Genomic DNA, 19,789 nt, shown 5'->3' on the forward strand with positions numbered 1-19,789 from the left:
TAAAAATAGCCAGGCCCGACTATATTTGGTGCGGCCGGATCCCGGCGCGGCCGCGCGCACCCCGCCCCGCCCCGCCCCGCGCGAACCCCGCCCCGCCCCGCCCCGCCCCGCCCTTCCCCGCCGGGGCGCTGCGCTGAATGGAGAAGGGGCGGGGGTGACCGAGGGGAACCTACTCCGCTATCTGCGGCGCGCGCCGGCGGCGGGGCCGGGCCAACCGCCGAATTTAGTAACATCGCCTGCGTCAATCACGCGCCTCGCGTGCGTCAGTGCTGCGCGGCTCCAGGTCCAGCTCCCCCCACCACCCGCCAGTCTTTGAATGGATGCAATGTAGCAGCGCCCTCCTTCCTTCCGAGACTGGATTGGAACCTGTGGCAGTGCAGAGACTCTGTTCCTGTCCTCTAGGTCAACTTTCGTAGCACCCTTCCAGGTCTTCTCCACACCACCCTGTCTGAAGTGGAAGTGGAGGCGAAGAAATATACCCAGATCATATATATAACTTTAGTTTTGTTTTCAAGTTTCCTGTGCTAGCTCGAACCTTCGATTCTGAATTGTGTGCTCCGCCCCACCCCACCCCCAACACACACGCAAAGGTTGTGACAGGTCAGAAACATAAATGTCATGTCTGATTCAAGCGGACCACATGGGACCATTGTCTGTCTGCATAGATTCACTCAAATATTTTCTCCTCCTCAAAAATTCATTTCTAAAAGTGGTTGCTTGCATCCAGCTGCAACTTATGGAGCTAGAAGACTTTAACTCTGATAAAATTTTGTTATTATTTTCAGCAAGAAATTCACACTTAAATTCTTCACTTCCAGGAAGAAACTGCTCTCCGTAACAGAATCTCGCAGGCTTTCAGCTCACCATTTCATAACAAACGCGTCTCGGGAGACCAGAACAAATCCCCTAACGAATGACTGACTAATAAATCCTGTTGATTGATTTCGAAATGTTTAATTTGGGAGGTGGAGGGGAGGCCCATCTACAACCATCAAAAAGTGAAAGTGCAAGCTGAGAGTTCCATTTCTGACGGGAGAAGGTGATTTGCAACAGTCAGACCCGCTCAGCTGTTCAACACGTGTGTGTTTATTTTACACACATTAAGTAGTTGCTGCTACAGCGCGCGCGGATGGTGGATGTGCACTAAATTGGGTTATAAGGTCCAGTTAGGAAATTCACACCTTAAGTGTAAAGAAAGAAAACCTTATCCTCCCAGAGCCAACGGTATCCCTGTGCAAAACACGCACCCAGCAAATGACCGGAGGAGGAGAGGGATTAAGCCTAGGCACTAAGAGCCAGAGAGACGAGAGACGTAAACAGCTTTAGGCTGTTGCTTGGGGAAAGCGCAACTGCACCTCAGGGAGTCTTCGGACTGGTGCCTGACTCCTGCACTGGCTGCCAGGTCACTCAGAGAAGCTGTTTGGCGGAGCCTTGCCTTTCGGAAGAGCTGTCCTCTCTCTTACCCCCTCGCCCTGGCTCCCTGCCCCGGGGCAGCCTCGGAGGCGTGCCAGTAGCACTCCTCCAACTCTACTCCACCCGAGCCTGACAGCTGGGCGGTCCCGCCTGACCTGCGGGCGGGCCGCTGCACCCTCTTACCGACTCGCGACCGGGCGAGCCGCGCGGTTGCAAAGGGGTTGGCAGCACTAGTCCGAAAGGTCCCCGCGCCAGGACTGGCTGCGCCGCACAGTTTCCATTGTGCTGCCCTGCGAATGGCCGGGGAACGCGCGCGCGCGTGCTCGCACATGCACACACACACACACACACACACACACCCTCCCTCGCACACGCGGAACCGACTGGGCCAGAGGAGGGAGGAGGAGGGTGACGTAGCGTCCCATGGCGTCACATTGACGTCTCGCATTCCAGGCACTCTATGGAGAGGGCGCTAGGGCTCCTGTGGCATAAATGACGTGCCGAGAGAGCGAGCGAACGCGCAGCCGGGAGAGCGGAGTCTCCTGCCTCCCGCCCCCCACCCCTCCAGCTCCTGCTCCTCCTCCGCTCCCCACACATAGACAAGCTCACACCCGCTCCCTCACTCGCACATACAGACACACGCGCGCACACACGCTCCTCACACACACTCTACTCTCTCCCGCGCGCTCACACCCCTCTCGCCCTGCGCCCTCGCGGGTGCAGCGCAACACCGCAGTCGGACTCCCCTCCCGGGCTCACTTTGCAACGCTGACAGCGCCGGCGGTGGCCGTGGAGGTGGGAACAGAAGCGGCATCCTATCCCCTGGTCGCGGCCGGAGACGGGACGCCCGCGGAACCCCTCGGCGGCGCTCTCCCATGAGTCGGGATCGCAGCATCCCCTGCCAGCAGCTCACTGCCTCTGGGAGCCGCTGGACTTGTACACCGCAGCCCTTCCGGGACAGCAACATTGACTCCCCTCCCAGTGCAGATTTCGGGGCAGCTTTCTAGAAACTCGCACTAAAGACGGAACCGCCACAGCATTCAAGTACGTATGAGATTCGCTCAGTTAATAGGGGGACTTGTTAAAAAGTTGGCGCGCTGAGAAGCTCAGCTTCTGAAATTGACAACTTTTTGAGTTGGGGTTTCCCCCTCCGCCCAGCCTTCTCGCTCTGGCTTTGCTCGCGGAGTCGCCGGTGGGTTCTGATCTGAGACTTTTCCCTCCGGTAGCGGGCCTGCGGGGTTCTCTGGAGCTTGTGGGATTCCTCTCCTTATCCGAAGAGGCGAAAAGCCTCTAACAAAGACCAGGACCGGGATTTGTGCAGTAGCAGCTCCAGCGATGTAATTCAGGGTATTTCGGCTCTAGTTGTCATGGTAATGATGCTCTAGGCGGCGGCGGCGGCGGCAGCGGCAGGGAGTTGCAGCTCCTGTGATGAACGGCAGTAATTTTCCTGCCTTTTAACTAGGATTGGAAATAGGGGCTCCAGTGCGTCCAGGTTAATCTACCTAATGGTGACTCCGAGATGGTTGACTGGGAGGAAGCTTGAGAGGGAAGGGGACCTGGCTGGAGTTTGCAGCCGGGTTCGGAGGATCTCAGGAAAGAGGGCGTAATTGTAGGAATGTGGCTTATTGTATTGAAATGAGCCTGGGGCTCCACCAGGCACGTCTGCCTGGCGTCGCCGACTTGCCCGTGTACACTTTTCCCTTCGTAGGTAATCGGGTGTAATTGCCGACCCCCGTGCCCCAACATGCGTGGGGACAGTGCCCCCCCCCCCTCCTCTGGGCCTTGACTTGGTATGGGTAAGGCATGTTTTAACTGACAGAATTCGCGCTTTTGGAGAAGTTGCTCAGAGTGTTTTACTCTTGATAGAAATGAAAGTTCTCAGTGGTAAGAGAACGGTCAAGCGAGTGCAGCCTGCGGAGACTGACTTCCAAGGGCACCTCTCAAACCTTTTGGGTGCTTGGGGCAATCGTGAGGGAGAAGGCATTTGTCCCTTGATTCTAAAGAACGTTCTGGGAGATTGTCATTTATCTGTTGTGCCCACGGACTGTCTAAAGGGAAGAGCTGCAAGGAGTTTGGTAATCAGAAATCTCAGGCTATTATCCCAGAGTCCTAGAGTGCCGGGAGAGAGGTACAGAGCGCCGTTCAGTCATTTCATCACGAACCCAATCCTGAATCTTCTTTTCCCAAGACGGAGAGATATTTTACAGAACTGAGTTGGGTAAAGGAAAAGCTGCCCAACGTGGCTTCTGAGCACAGTCAATGAAGTTTGAGTTTTTTCGAGTTCTCTTACCTTAACAAGATGCTCATAATGTGACTATCAAAAACCTCTAGGGCCACAGCAGACTTCACACCCGCTCCCAACCCCCGCACCCACCCCACCCTGCCCCCTTCCCCCTTCCCTCGGACCCTGCGCTCGCAGAAACTCTCCCCCGCGGTTTGCCTCCTCTCCCTCGGTCTTTCTGAGAATCTCTGTCTTTCCCTTTCTGTCGATCTCTCCTCCACTCCTCCTGCCCCCGCCCCACCTCCGCCCCCGCTCCCCAGGGTTGGAAACTCCGTGGAGGAGCCCCGGTCACAATGGTGCGTTTCACGGTTTCCTTCACACACTCCACCACGGGGAGGGGAACACGGGGGTGTTCCTTTCGTCTGCCCACGAGAAAGAAAGGGGCTTTGACAGAGGTAGTTATTTCTTCCTAATTTACAACCCCGAGGCTCCGTGTTCCCGGCCGCGGCGGCCGCGAGCGGGAGCGGAGAAACGTGTTTCCAGGCGCGGAGGCTTTGCCTAGGTAACCAGTCGTTTCGGGGCGGGGAGAGAGGGGGGCGCGGAGAGAGTCGAGGGGCACTAGGCTCTGCTGTAGGAGGTGTGGTGTGGCTTGCCCACCCCACCCCACCCCACCCCCGCGAACGCTGGGCGCGCGAGGGAAGCCTCCCTTTCCTTGGGGAGACGCTTCCCTCACCCACCCTAGCCAGAGGTCGATCCTTGGAGAACGACTCCGCTTGAAAGACCCCAAAGGGGCGGGAACGTGGGCACCTGGAGGAGGTGGTGGGAGGTTGCTGGAGACTCCCATTGAAGATGCGGAGGGACGCGAAGCGCACGTTACAGCCGTGGGAAGATCCTGCGCTAGGGCGAGCGCAAGCTTTCTGTAGTATCAGCTGGGGCTGGGGGTGGGGGTGGCAAGGGAATCCCCCACTTCCTGGCTGTCAAGGGCTTCCCGGATCTGGGGGCTCCGATCCCCTCTCCTTTCAGGCAAGCCGCGGGCGCAGGGGCGGCGGGAGACCAAACTTACTCTATACCCGCGGTCCGCGCACGCCGGAGGTTTTTGGGATTTTGGCGGTTTTTTTTCGGGTGCCGGTTCCCATTCTTATAGCTGTGAGTGGGTCCGGGCAAAGGGGGCGCTATAGGCCGGAGAGTCGGACACGACTGAGCGACTGAACTGAACTGAACTGGGGCCATGGGATCCTTTCCGAGGCCCACCGAAATGCGCTTCCAGGTACAAAGTTTCGCTAAGGCTTTGCGCAGAGACACTTGCCCCAGAGCCGCTCTCGGCGCCCTCTGGAGAGTGCCCCCTCCGAGTCGTGCTCCCTCCGGGTCGCCCTATGGCCCCGAGCCTCGAAGTCGCCCACTCTGGGATACCGCCCGTGGGTCTGCGCAGGGGGGCCTCCCTCCGCTGGCACCAGCAGCGGCAAACGCCAACAGCCTTGTGCCGTGCTTCCAGAGCCGGCCTATTTCCACTGCGTCCTTTTTGTTTGCTTGACCCCTGGACCCCGAAACTCTCCGCTAATAGAAGCGAAGCTCCATTAGCATTTAGAATGAAAAGCGCAGACTTTCTTAATTCCTCGGGGCATTCATGCATTCGTTCCGGACCCTGTGCATTTCCTACGCAACGTGTAAAATCTGTATTTGAGGGGTGGGGGCGGGTGAAGTTGGAAAATATTTTCCGCTCCTGCACACTCACAGACTCCGATTCCGGCGGAACTCTTTCCTCAAGTGTTCCCATTCGGTTTTCCTGACATCGCTAGCTCGGAACCACTTGGGGGGGTCAGGCAGATTAATATCTGGGCCACAATTGGTTGCGCGTTTTCTAGCCTCGATTCGGGAACCACAAAACCGCCGTGAGCGCGGACAACCTTTCCTCGGCTTCTTCACGGCGCTGTGATCCCTTTTGCCCAGGGACTCCGGTCACCTTAAACATTGCTTTCTTAGCCTTTTAATTCTTTGTGTCATTTCTAGATATCCCTACCACCCCCACCCCCGTACGCCCAGTCCAGGCCTCGGTGACCCAGCATAGTCTCACTGTGACCTTTATCCTTTCTCCTGGTGCCTGCCCCCGTCCCCCCAGAGCCTACTGCGGAAGAGCGCAGCCCGGCAAGCCCCATCGCTGAGACTGGACCCTCAGCGGAGCCGGGCAGCACCGCAGCCACTTCACCCAGCCGGACGTCCCCGCCTCCTCCACTCTCGGCCTCCGCTGGAGAGACCCCCAGCCCCACCATTCAGCGCGCAAGATACCCTCCAGGTAGGTCTCAAGGCACGACCCCTTATTCTTCCTGGGCTGGGAGATGTGGGTGGGGGAGCCACACACCCACAAGCAGGCTGGTGGACTTGCCCAGCGCCAGGACAGTGAGTGACTGCTGGCCGCGAATTTCACGGCACAGGTGGCTTCTTTGCACGAAGCTCCTCTGGATACCACACGCTGTTGCTACCTAGTGGAGCAGCCAGATTAAATTAAGCGTTGCATTTCTCAAAGATATTTTTCCTAAGAAAAATGCAAATACACCAATAGATTGGGATCTTTTTATACATTTTAATGTCTTCATTTTTGCTTTCCTTTTAATGCTAAGGCATTTAAGAGTTATGGGATCATTTCGAACAATACAAAGCATTTTTGTTTGTATAAAACCCAAATCATTTGAGTGCAGACATTTGGATTATTGAAGCTCAGAGGGAAAGAGGGAAAGCATTTGAGCTGAAAACCAAGGAGGAAATTTGAGTTGGGCAAAAGAAAGGATTGCAGGTTTAGCTTGTAGCACCTCTGTTTGCATTTGGTAAAGGACTTCCCTGGTTGCTCAGTGGTTAAGAATCCACCTGCCAATGCAGTAGGCATGGTTCGATCCCTGGATTGGGAGGACCCCCTGGAAGAGGAAATGGCAACCCATTCCACTATTCTTGCCTGAGAAATGCCATGGACAGAGGAGCCTAGTGGGTCCATAGTCCATAGGGTCACAAAAGAGTTGGACAGGACTTAGCCATTAAACAACAACAAAGGGATACCAGGTGCCTAGCCAAAGAGATGCAAATAAATAGAACTCAGTCCCAGCAAGCTCACCTTCTATCTGGAAACCTCAGAAAGTCACAAAGAACAACAATAGGTAGGGACTGGTGAAGAATGATAGAAAAGAGTCATAGAGAAATCCAAGGGAAGAGAACAAATGAAACATCAGGCAATGTTCTTTTTTTTAATGACTAGCCTTTCATTTCACAGGGTAAATGCTCTTTTAACTTGAAACTAATGATCATTTGTAGGGCCTTGCTTGGAAAATAGAGGCTTGAACTGGCCTCTCCTTATCACTGCTTCTTCCAACAGGCCCTCAACACCTTTTTTCAAGTCAAGATTTCATCCCATACATGTATGACTCAATCAGATTTGGAAATGTGGGTAAGAGAAAGATGTCAAAGGAAATGTGAAGTATTCGCTTTTCTATTAGTCACACCTTTTACACCATAGACTCCAAAGAGACGTTAAGCACATGGTTTTCCTTTGGTTCAGAAAAACCAACCACCAGAAACTGCCCAGTTTACTATTTATATTTAGCCATAGAAGAGAGGAAATAATTAGATACATTATCCACTGGATCCAATATATCTTAGGGCTTTCTCATTAGTTCAACCTCTCTGAACAGAAATAAGTACTCCAGATATCAGTGCTCTGGGGCTGAGGGAAACTATATCTATTAAGAAAATGTTTTCTTTTCTAGAGGTGCTAACTTTTCTATCATAAGAAAATAAGTAGATAACTCACTTATCATAACCAAATGGTAGTTATTAAGCAGCTATTGATATATTTATTACTTAGATGGAGAAATGTATATATTTACATATACATTTATACATATACATATACATATACATATATAGTGCTGGAGAAGGGAATGGCAACCCACTCCAGTATTCTTGCCTGGAAAACTCTACGAACAGAGGAGCCTGGAGGTCTATAGTCCGTGGGGTAGCAAAGAGTCAGACACCACTGAGCGACTAACACTTGCTTACATATATGTGCTAAGTCGCTTCAGTTGTGTCTGACTCTGTGCAACCCTGTAGACTATAGCCTGCCAGGTTCCTCTGTCCATGGGATTCTCTAGGCAAGAGTACTGGAGTGGGTTGCCATGCCCTCCTTCAGGAGATCTTGCTGACCCAGGGATCAAACCCAAACGTCTTATGTCTCCTGCATTGACAATTGAGTTCTTTACCACTACCACTAGTGCCCCCTGGGAACCTATATATAGGTGTATATGGCACAGAGCAGGTTTGGTGGGTGTTTTGTTGCAGCTGCCGATCTTTTTCTTTGCAGATGGTGCAAACTCCCTCGAGCCCATCTCCTGGGCCTACGTTCCCACCTCACCACCTAGCTGGCTGAAATCATCAACAGGGGTCCAGTTTGAGCAGGCTGCCAGTCCTGTTTGGAGGAGTAGGGAGTGGGTGGGAGAAAGCAACCACAAAGTGTGTGGGTACCCTCAGTTGGCACTCATAAAATATTAGAATGTCACTGGGTCAGTAAGTCCCAAGTAGGACACCTATTTTTCTTTCTTTTACTAACACTCAGGTTTACAAATCAGAGAGTTGACTTGGGGGGTGGGGGAGTAGTGGTCTCTTTCTCCCAAAATAAACCAACAGGGCATTCACTGGATTTCTTCTTGTCTTCCTAAATTGATAGCTGAGGTCACTCCATTAAATTTCCAGGGCTCAAAATCACTTTTTAAAACACAATTGGGCTTTTGAGGGAAGACATCAAACTTCCCAGATCTAATGGAGGACAGGGCAAGGGAAGGAAGGTGGACACAGAGGTCCCCAGGAGACTAGGTTTTGACAGTCTGTGTCCCCATTGACAGTTCCTGAAGGATTCCGTTTTCTGCCCATGGAGGACGGGAGGAAAGTGGGGGAGACGGAGGGAGAGAGGGAGGAAGGAAGGAGGAAAGAAATAAAAAAGGGATGAAAGAGAGAGCGAGCACTGGAGGGAAGGAAGGAATCAATGCTGCTAGAAAGGTGGAAAGACTGTCATTTCCTAGTTCCCATGTTAGAGAGCAATGAATCCATTGCCACCCATTAGCTAGGAAGACGCTTCTGAGAGTTCTTTTTTCCTCTCCCTGCAGATATGCCCTGCGTGCAAGCCCAGTATAGCCCTTCACCGCCAGGTTCCAGTTATGCAGCACAAACATATGGCTCGGATTACACCACGGAGATCATGAATCCTGACTACGCCAAGCTGACCATGGACCTTGGCAGCACCGAGATCACCGCCACAGCCACCACGTCCCTGCCCAGCTTCAGCACCTTCATGGAGGGCTACTCCAGCAACTACGAACTCAAGCCCTCCTGCCTGTACCAAATGCAGCCGTCGGGGCCACGGCCGCTGATTAAGATGGAGGAGGGTCGCGCGCACGGTTACCACCATCACCACCATGAGCACCACCACCACCACCACCACCAGCAGCAGCAGCAGCAGCAGCCATCCATTCCGCCCCCCTCCGGGCCGGAGGACGAGGTGCTACCCAGCACCTCCATGTACTTTAAGCAGTCCCCGCCGTCCACCCCCACCACGCCGGGCTTCCCCTCGCAGGCGGGGGCGATGTGGGACGACGCAATGTCCTCGGCGCCCGGCTGCATCGCGCCCGGCACGCTGCTCGACCCGCCGATGAAGGCGGTGCCCACGGTGGCCGGCGCGCGCTTCCCACTCTTCCACTTCAAGCCTTCGCCGCCGCACCCACCCGCGCCGGGCCCCGCCAGCGGCCACCACCTGGGCTACGACCCGACGGCCGCCGCCGCGCTTAGCCTTCCGCTGGGAGCCGCCGCTGCCGCTGCCGCCGCAGCCGCAGCCGCGGGCAGCCAGGCCGCCGCGCTCGAGGGCCACCCGTATGGGCTGCCTCTGTCCAAGAGGGCGCCCGCCCTGGCCTTCCCGCCGCTGGGCCTCACGGCCTCCCCCACCGCGTCCAGCCTCCTGGGTGAGAGCCCCAGTTTGCCGTCGCCGCCCAGCAGGAGCTCGGCCTCGGGCGAGGGCACGTGCGCCGTGTGCGGGGACAACGCCGCCTGCCAGCACTACGGGGTGCGCACCTGCGAGGGCTGCAAGGGCTTCTTCAAGGTGAGCCGCTCTCCTCCTCTCGGCTCCCCTCCCCTCCACTGCCTGCCTCCCCAGCCACCCGCTGAGAGCATCTAAGCGGGTCCTTCCCGGTCCTAACCGTTAGAGGTGTGATGTTACACTGTGCATTCCTGTAGCCTTTACTAGCACCTTCACACCCACTTTCTTGGGGCCTTTTAACTTGATGTCCATCACAGGAGGCTGCCCCAGGTGGGCTTGCAGAGACTGTGAACTTCCCGACTTGGCTTTACCGGCTGCAATTTTTTCTGGAGAGTTTTCAGAAGATTCGCAAAGGGATCTGTGACCTCAAAAATGCACACACCTCTCTGTATTCCTCTTCTATCCATCCCAAATGTCTGAAGGAATAGTCTTGTGTGCCAGGCCTTGGGTATTTGTATCCCATTTAATCCTCCTAGTGAGAGCTAGGACTCTAGATCAGACAGAACTGAGATTGAATTTTGGCCACCCACTAGCTAGTTTTATGAACGGCATCTTGAGGGTTTAAATTAGTTATCCTTGTTTTATAGATGAGGAGATGGAGGCTCAGAGAAGTTATTCAACTGCCCCTGGACACACACTCAGAAAGTGAGATGGAGGCAGGGTGCCAACTGGTGTTTGTCTGACCCCAAAGTGCATGCTTTCTTCACAGTTCAGCAGCTGAAGAAGAGACAGGGACATCTAGGGGATGCAGCTTGGGGCAGCTGCCCTTGCAGAAGAGAGAAGCTGGAGTCTCATCAATCTGCTCCACTTCTGTGCCACACACAAGGCCAGATGTGGACACTCTTCATTAGCTCATAGACCCAAAGGAGAATTTTACAGTGGGAAGGGTCTTCAGCCTCCCCCATATTTTACCCATGAGGATATTGAAGGTTAAAGAGGTGATTTAGTGGTACATGGGGACAGTTCCAGCTAGTTTCTGCTACTCTGGAGTTCATTGCTCTTTGCACCACTCAAAGAGAAAAGGCCTTATTCTCTTGCAGCTCTACTTTTGCTCTTGACCCCCAGACACTTAATTCTGCACCACCCTCCCTGTTCTCACTGCCTTGGTCATTGCATCAGGTATTTCCAAACCCAAGAATGTTCTCCCACAGTTCTCAATTCCTAACCTCCAGTGCTGGCCAGGGTGGAGAGAGAGGAGAAGCTGGATGCTGACTGGGTAATGAGGATTTGGGAGGCCAATAGGCTGAGTCTTTGAGCATGCTGGAATTAAGACTCAGAACACCCAGAAAGGAATCCTTGATCTGTCACCTATTAATTTTATGATGTTGGGTAGGACACTTCCTTCCAGACCTCAGTTTCCCTATCAGGTGAATACAATACAGAGAAGAAGTGTTAGTTTTAAATGAGATAAAACATTTATGCAAATATAATTTTTAAAGGGTCATAAAAGAATAGTACATTGTAAATGAAAACTACAAAATATTTATGAAAAATGCACATGTGTACATTGGTATACATACCAACAAGCAACAGTTATTTTTGATCTGGAGATAGGAATCATGTGATTAATTAAATTGTGCAGACAAATGAGAAAATGTTTGTGGAAAGATTTTACAGTATATTAAGCGCCATACAAGAGGTATGCTAGATTATGATGTCTTAAATGTAGAACCGTCAGTTTAGTCATTTTTTTCTGTCAAGTAACTCCATTTCTTCAGCAGATCTGATTTTTACAGTGTTTCGGTGAAAATACTGAAAGGCAGTGAAACAGGCAGCCAGAAGAGGGAAAAGAAAGAAAAACAATTACGAGAAGTATAAGTAATCCATAAATATAACCACCCCTGAATAATTGAGAGTTGACCTAAATGCAGGAGTGATAATACATTTCTGGTCTAGAAATGTCAATTGTGTTCTCCAACAAGCATCCTTGTTCTACAGCAATACCTTGAAAACAAATCTATACTTGAATGGGTGGGAGTAGGATAGGGGAGAACCACCCCACGGATCTGTTAATTAAGGGAGCAGGAGCAGGTTTTACCCAGTGGCTTTCTACCATTAAATTGAATTCTTTAAAAATGTGACATGAAGTGCAGTTAATGATGGGAATTCAGTGATTGAACCATAACGATCTCTCCCTGTCCTTAAACAGTTGTGCAGGCACACACAAATGTTAGGAAGCTTTCAGGTTATTGGGAAAACATATACCTGAAGCAAAATGCCACCAGCACTCAAATTGGTATATCCTTGAGGATAATGACAAGAAATACAGTTTTCTAAAATTACTTTGAAAGAGAGCTTTTAATTACAATGAAAGAGAGCTTCATTCAGGAAACACAAGTTTCCTACCCTTACAGACTGCTGCAAATTTAAATGCTGGAAACATCAGAAGTATGTTGTATTTTTGAAATTTCTCATTTTGAACTAAAATCACCTGCTAAAGCAGGGAAAATGTATCTGGCTTTAAATTTTATATAAGCAGTTTAGAAACGATCCCTTAAAATGAAATTAAAAGGTGATAGAGTGAAAACTGATACAAGAGGATTGAGAATTGCTGAAAATTTAAAAAGATAGAAAGTAAATCTAGAATTTTAGACACAAAATAGATCACCAATCCTAGATTACCTAGATTTTTTTTTTTTTCATGTAGCTCAGGCTTACCAAATAAATTCACCTTTCTGCTCTATTTGGAATTGAATAGATTCAGGTAACTTCTGAATGAGTGATGAATATACATCCATTTGCACAGATTATTTTTATTTTTTTAAATCAAGCATTCTCTTGTATCTGGAGCATAAAATATCTTTTATTATTTCATGTTTACTTTTAAAATTGTATGTGATTCTGAAGAATACAACATTATTTTATATCCAGACCCAAGTTTAATGTTGCATCTTTTACAATATGGCTATTTTGTTCATGTCAATAGTCATTTATGACATAACCTATTAATGGGAATTTTCCTTGAAAATATATGGCCCTCATATTCCTTCCTTTATCTCATTCTTTTTTGTTTGTTTGTTTTTTCTTGGATATGATAGTGGTTTTTAGTATCCAGTTTTAAATCTTTACTTTCAAAAGTCAGAAATGGACAGTTTACCATTATTTTAAAAATAAAATACACTGCAAAGGCTGATTAAGTGATTTGTTTTTGCATTAAAACTTTATTTCCTATATGTTGTAACTAGAGAAGTCCTCATTTTTTGCTTTTTATGATTTCATCTCTATTGGTGGACAAAGCCAGTTTCTGTGATATTTGACTCACAATAGTGATAGGCAACAAAGTATATCCGAGATAATTTTGATTTTATTTTAATAAGGTCAGCAATAATCAGGGGAGTGGACCAAGTAGAAAATTGTTCCCAAGGGGATATTAAAAGTGAAGATAATCTAATCCTCCAAGGTATGATATGTTGACCTGGTAATTTCAGATATGATTTTATCATTCAGACTTGAATGTCTCCTGAGACTTGCTTCAGAACAATCCGAGATGATTTTCATTGTCAGCAGCTAACACTAATAAAATTGTTTTTCCTGCAGGCTAGTGTGTTAGGAAATTAAATTTATCTAATTATACGAATTGCACTGTCGCTTTTCACATTGTAATTAAAATACATCTTGTCAGGTCCTACCTCTTTCCAGAAACTATTAGTTGACTATCTGTTATTGTATTTCCTCAGAGAACAGTGCAGAAAAATGCAAAATATGTTTGCCTGGCAAATAAAAACTGCCCCGTAGACAAGAGACGTCGAAACCGATGTCAGTACTGTCGATTTCAGAAGTGTCTCAGTGTCGGAATGGTTAAAGAAGGTATGGGTATAATGCTTTTTATCCAACTTGCTTGTAAATATTCTCAGATATCCCTGAAAAAAGTTAATATGTACATTGGGATGGTGAATTTTCCTAGTTTCCATTTCCTTTCAGCATTTTATTTTTATGGTGTATTTACATTTAAAAATAGCAGAGGTCTGCTTATTCTAATTTCTCAAAATCAATAGAGAGCTTGTGTACATACATCTTTCTTCTATTTGAGAAGGAGACTTTTAGGGCTAATTCATTACCAAATGTACGTATGGGGTGGCTGTTATGCTGCCTGTTTCAACTCTCTTTAAATCATTGTGGGGATATTACTCCAAACTTTTTCCACTTTTAAACGGTCAGTCTCATTAACGATTTGCTCAACTGTAAAGTGTTTTGTTTCCTCTCTGTGATTTATGGCTGTTTGTGGATATCTTTGGAGACGTTTTTTCTTTTTTTCTCTTGGTATCAGTTGTCCGTACAGACAGTCTGAAAGGGAGGAGAGGTCGGCTGCCTTCCAAACCAAAGAGCCCATTACAGCAGGAAGCCTCTCAGCCCTCTCCACCTTCTCCTCCGATCTGTATGATGAATGCCCTTGTCCGAGCTTTAACAGACTCAACGCCCAGAGATCTTGATTATTCCAGAGTAAGTTTTATGATATCCTGCTTTTGAGTGAATGATCAGGGTCTCTATTCATGATGCTAGTAATAAGCTTGGATTGAATGACTTGTGTCTGGCACTGTGCTCAACCATTTTCATATCTTTTCTCTATTTTTTCACTTCACTTAGCAATTCCAGTGCATCCATTGCACCAAATAATTTTTGCCTTATTGAATCTCTAAATGCCTTAACAAATGACCCTGACAGTGCTGCACCTGTCATACCCATTGTTGCAGGATTCCTGATGGTTGTGCCAATGAAAATCTGCACAGGTGAATTACAATTTGTACGTTTCTTTCATGCTTTAGACAACATGACTACTGTGGTTTTCATATTGTGACCAAACCAGCTGGGTAAGCCTCAAGTTATCCTTGAACAGTTTACCCAATTGCACTGGCATTGATTGACCTACTGCTTATGGAGAGGGATTAGACCATTGATGGAGAGGAGCAAACTCTGGCCTTGACATCAGGAGGTGTCAGGAGAACTGGGATGGAATGTTGCCTCTGCTGCTTCCTGCCTGGGTCACCTGGCTCCTGCTCTTGGCTTTCTCATCCTTACAGTGGAGATGATTACAATATTTAACCTCAGAGGGATGTTTTGAACATCAGTCACGTAGGAACAACGGTTGAGAAAACATTTGAAACTGTAAATGACCACAAGTGTTGTTAAGTCAACCAAAATATATCAACACTTTTATTTGATATGGAATATAGTGAAATATCATCAGTTTGAAACCTGAAAATTCCCAGAAATTTGGATAACATGAAGAAGAATGATTTTCTGAGCAAATGTATGAATATTACTGGAAGACAGTTTTAAAAGAGACTTAGAAAAGCAAACTTCTAGTAAGGCAGGGTCTCACCAGAGAAAAAAAGAAAGGAAAAAGATCATAATTATTCAGCCATTTCTACATGCTAGACATTGTGGTACTTTGTCTCATCTAACAACCATTTAAAGAACCATAAACTGTAAGAATAGTTACTCCCACTCTAAGACAAGAAAACTTAGAAACACAGTTTCCACACAGAGGAGAGAGAAACCAGTCAAGGGATCCCCAGTTGGTTGATTTGGCTTGGTAGCAATTACCAGATTGCCTTCTCCAGGTCCAATCAGAGTCTTGAACTTCTGGTTGAAGGGTTGGCCAAGAGTGTGAGTGTGTCTGCCGTTGCCCTCTATTTAGGTTGTAGTATTGACAAAAATGAAAGGGTGATTGGTATACCTGCTGTGATCTTCCTGCCTTCCTCCCCTCCCTCCTTTCAGGCTGTGAAGCCTCCTTTGCACTCTGGAGCACAAGACTTCCTATGAGAAGCATGGTAGGTCCTTAGCATCAAAGGTTGAGGACTCTTGTTCTGATTACAAGTAGCATCTCTTGACTGAAGTCAAGTCTCAAATAATAGTTTAACTGAATAATGCAGTGGTTAAAGGGCTAAGGCTTTGGAACCGTGCAGGCCTCAAGTAAAATTCCAATACCATCATGTATTGGAATGACCAATACATTCCAAGCTGGGTGACCTTGAGCAACTGATTAAATCTTTTAATATCTCACCTTCCTCATCTGTGTTATGGAATAATAATAATAATATCTATTTCCCAGGATTGTTTTTGTAAAATTTAAATAAGATACTTGTCAGAGCTTTAGCTCAGTACCCTGTATGTTATCTCCTTGACCATACCTTCTTATTCTGTCATTTGTTGAATGCTTTAATGAGTATAAACACTACATATGTCAGGTGCTATGTAGAAAAACCACTAAGGTAAGTGTGATGATTGCCATTTCATAGATGAGGAGATTGAAAGTGAGAAAGGCTAAAGAACTGACTTGCCCAAGGTCACATGAGTGAGTGAGTGAAGTTGCTCAGTCTTGTCCGACTCTTTGCAACCCCATGGACTGTAGCCTACCAGGTTCCTCAGTCCATTGAATTTTCCAGGCAAGAGTACTGGAGTGGGTTGCCATTTCCTTCTCCGAGGTCACCTAGCTAATATGTATCTGAGATAGAATTAGAAGCCAATGGGTCCAATTTGCCCCGCAAAGTCTGTGCTCCTAAGACCAAAATTCCCTGCCTCTCTGGTTTCAGTGAGAATGGGTGATGGAAAAGCATTTGGGAATAAAGACTTTTTCAAGAACCAACTCTGGCCTTCCCTTATGCAATCTGTCTGAATTAATGAAGCTTCTTGGCACTGCCTCCACTGAGGCTACAGCACACAATCTGATGTTGTTCTAGGGCATTGGCAATGACTATGGCCAGTCCAAAGAATTTTGTTCACAAAGTGATGATGGTGGGGGCACAAATCATCCAATTATTGGTCTACATGGCCTAATTAGTTATTCAGTGGCAAACCCTGTCCCATACTTTGAGTTGTCCCAGCTGGGAACTGTCTCCACACTGAAAAATCAATCCACTGTGTTTGCTTGCTTCTGCACCATTCAGTGTGTTAGACTAGAGTCATCATCCTCATCAACAAACATTTATCCAATTTAATTGTTAGCTTTGTCCAAAATAGCAGATTGACCATGCCAGAGTCTGGGTCACGATGATATTACCTTTGGGGCCTGCCTGGCTCAATTTTGCAAAGCATATTCATTTTAATTGCATTGTTTTGGAATCATATCGAACCTCATAGCTTGGATTCTCCTGCTTTTAGATAGCTTTACAAAATTATCAAAAATTGGACCCAAATCAATTAAATTAAAAGTCTTTTTTAAAAAATACAGTGAGTTTTCATCAAAAACTTGGATGAAGGCATAGAAGGCATGCTGATCACATTTGCAGATGACAGAAAGCTGGGAGGGATCGCTAATATGATGGATGTCAGTATCAACATTCAGAGTGATTTCGACAGGTTGGAACAGGATGGATGAAACCATCATGGAGAAAGTTAACAAAAATAAATGTGAAGCTCAGCATTTAGAATTTTTTTAAATGGGAGAGACTTAGCTTGTCAGTGGTTCATGTTGAGACGATCTCAGGAGTCTATTCCCTGTGCTCAGTAGGAACCACCAGTGTGTTCAGGTGGTGGAAGGAGGGATGCTAAATTAGCTTCGGCCTCTGCAGAAGAAGGATAGGACCAGGACCAACTTTGTGGTGCCCCATGGGCTCTGTGCTGTCAGTCCACACTTCAAGGATGGAGTTCAGTTCCAAGCTGAACTGAACTGGGATTTAAGAGGGCAGTGGATACACTGTTTCTGAAAACTTGAAAGGGATAGTTGGAAGAAATGTGTTGGGACTAGGTCACACTTTTGCCATGTTACCAAGAGGACTGTTTTCCCAAGGGCAGATCTAGAGGGTGAAGGAAGTGGCCTTTCCAGTCCATTCTGAGGACAAGAAAGAGTTCTATTGGCTCCAAGAACTGCTATGGAAGTATGAAGAAACTTAAGGAGAACTCTTTAAAGGTTCCTCACAAGGAGACAGGTTGTTTTGGCTGATATTAAGTTCCTTCCAGCTCTAAGATTTCAGGATTCTAGGGTCTACCTTATTGTCCCTAAATGCAAGTGAATAGGTATACATATACATATAAGAATGTGTGCTGTTAAGTAATTATTACTTCACAAGATTGAATTTGCTTCATTTTCTTAAAAAAAATTAACACAAAGTGAACAAAGCAAAATAAATTTATTGAAAGTCTACCCTGAGTCAGTTACCATCACATATATTTAGTTTATGTGGTATAATTTATGGTTTCAGTCATTTTTTAAATATCATTCATTGTAATTCCGTTTTCATATTACCTTCTCTTTAAAGTTTTTATTTAAGAATTCAGAGAACTGGAGGTGATCTTGAGGTAATCTAATCCAACATTCATATTTTCAGAAGAGTAAATAAAAGTTTAAAAAGATTAAATGGCTTGCCTAAAGTCAGTGGCAAACAGTTAGACCCAAATCTCACCCCTCAAGAGAGTATGTTTCTCACCATATTGCCTTTTATTTAATGGAAATCTACTAGTTTGGTTTTTTTTTTTCTAATAAAAGTCTTTATTAGATTTTTTAAATTACAATAAGAGTAACATATACTCATGGTTTGAAAAAGGCAAACCATTTAGAAGTGAATCAGGTGAAAAATGAAAGTATCTTCTTCATTTATTCCTGCTTAAACCATACCATAGTGGTAGACATAATTTATTACATTTTAAATAAGAAAATGCACTGTCAGTTTCAAGTCAGACAGTTGAACATGACCAAAACAATTTATTAAAGATGCTACCTTCCCCCAGTGAATCAGAGAAATGAGAAAACATTTGCCAGACAGGTTCATTCTAATCTTCTTGTCCCAGCCTATGTGCCTTTAAGGTAGTAAGTGAGTGTTTTCCTGGTTTGTGGGACAGGGAGGTGGAGGACTTGTTCCAAGTCACAGAGGGAAGGGTGTTTTCAAGGCCAGAAAGATTGCTCCTCCCTCTGTGAAACGTTCCTGGCGCTGAGACCTTCTCTTCTCCTTTGGGCCAAACTTCTCTCCTTCAAAAGTGAGCTCAGATCATTATATATCAGTGCAGTCAAAACATGTCAGATTTGATTTGTTTCGCCTCAAAATGTTGCTGTTCTCTACCCCACAGTTGCTTTTAATTTAGCATTACAAGTATATATAGATACCGGACTTGACTTCAGAGCCTGTGTAATTCCTAATGAGAAAGTGTACTTCACATCCTCATTTGTTGGTCATTTTAAGTATTTGCCAGCAAACTAGGATGTTTTCTGGTAAAAGTATCACTTAGCACTGTAACAGACTCCAAAAACAAGATACAGTACAGATACAACCAGGCCCCAGCAAGTGGTATTTAAATATGTTAACAAAATAGCCTAAGAAACAACTTAGCTGGCACATGTTAGACCTACAAAGTATAAACTACATGAAGATTCTGCAGAGTCCTTCTTAAAGCTACTTCAAAGACCCTCTCAAATTGCCACTAACCCATTGGATGATTTCAGGCCAGTTCTGCCCCTCTGTGGGCCTCAGTTTTCTCATCTGAATGACGAGATTGGACTAAATGCAGTGCCACAATCCCTTCCAGCCTTCTCATTCCCTGACCCTGTGACCATTATACCGACTACAATTCCCCTGTCAGTACCGGTCTCCATTTCCCAAAGTGTGGTACCCAGACTGCCTGTATCAGAAGGAGCCAAGGTGTTTGCTTAAAATGCATATTCCCAGGGCTACACACAGGCCTACTGACTCAGAACTGGGGGACGGGGAAAGCAGGCAGGAATCTATAGTTTTAAAAAGGCCTCAGATGGTTCTTTGGCACACTAAGGTTTAAGAACCATCATTATAATTTAATAAGAACAATTCAATTTTACCCCAAATCTCCTATTTCCCAACTTGCCTGGCATTGAGAAGAAATGAGCAATAGACATGAATTTAACAGAAAGTAACTGACTCACTGAACAGTTCTTCCAGAGCAGTGGACACATTACTGAACAAGATGCAACTCCTGTCTTCATGGAGCTTACAGCCCAGTGAGGGAGACAGAAAATAAACCCATATGTAACTCCAGTGGTGCCATTTTGGGAAGAGATGAGGGTTTAGGGGTTTTGTTTTTGTTTTTTAGAGAAGGGAGGCAATTACATCAGAAAAGAAGAAATTTGGGGGAAAACTGTATTAATTGCCTGTTTTTAAAGTGTCACTTTTTACAGTGTAAGATCC

At 46.8% G+C, this 19,789-nt stretch overlaps 1 protein-coding gene across 2 annotated transcripts in view; it reads left to right on the top strand.

Annotated features, from left to right (window-relative positions):
- The first annotated feature begins 1,912 nt into the window (after window positions 1-1,912).
- Window positions 1,913-19,789, top strand: part of NR4A3 (nuclear receptor subfamily 4 group A member 3) — a 42,374-nt gene continuing 24,497 nt past the window's right edge. Inside the window, exons 1-6 of one of the 2 annotated variants that reach the window (XM_070794827.1) lie at window positions 1,913-2,457; window positions 5,751-5,924; window positions 6,993-7,064; window positions 8,776-9,761; window positions 13,376-13,505; window positions 13,966-14,138. In XM_070794827.1, the coding sequence (XP_070650928.1) occupies window positions 7,034-7,064; window positions 8,776-9,761; window positions 13,376-13,505; window positions 13,966-14,138 (1,320 nt within the window). In that variant the 5' untranslated portion in view covers window positions 1,913-2,457; window positions 5,751-5,924; window positions 6,993-7,033. The remainder of the gene's footprint in view (window positions 2,458-5,750; window positions 5,925-6,992; window positions 7,065-8,775; window positions 9,762-13,375; window positions 13,506-13,965; window positions 14,139-19,789) is intronic. The other variant, XM_070794828.1, reaches the window with a different exon arrangement.

The sequence above is a fragment of the Bos indicus genome, chromosome 8, assembly GCF_029378745.1.
Source record: "Bos indicus isolate NIAB-ARS_2022 breed Sahiwal x Tharparkar chromosome 8, NIAB-ARS_B.indTharparkar_mat_pri_1.0, whole genome shotgun sequence".
NCBI classification, from domain to species: Eukaryota; Metazoa; Chordata; class Mammalia; order Artiodactyla; family Bovidae; genus Bos; species Bos indicus.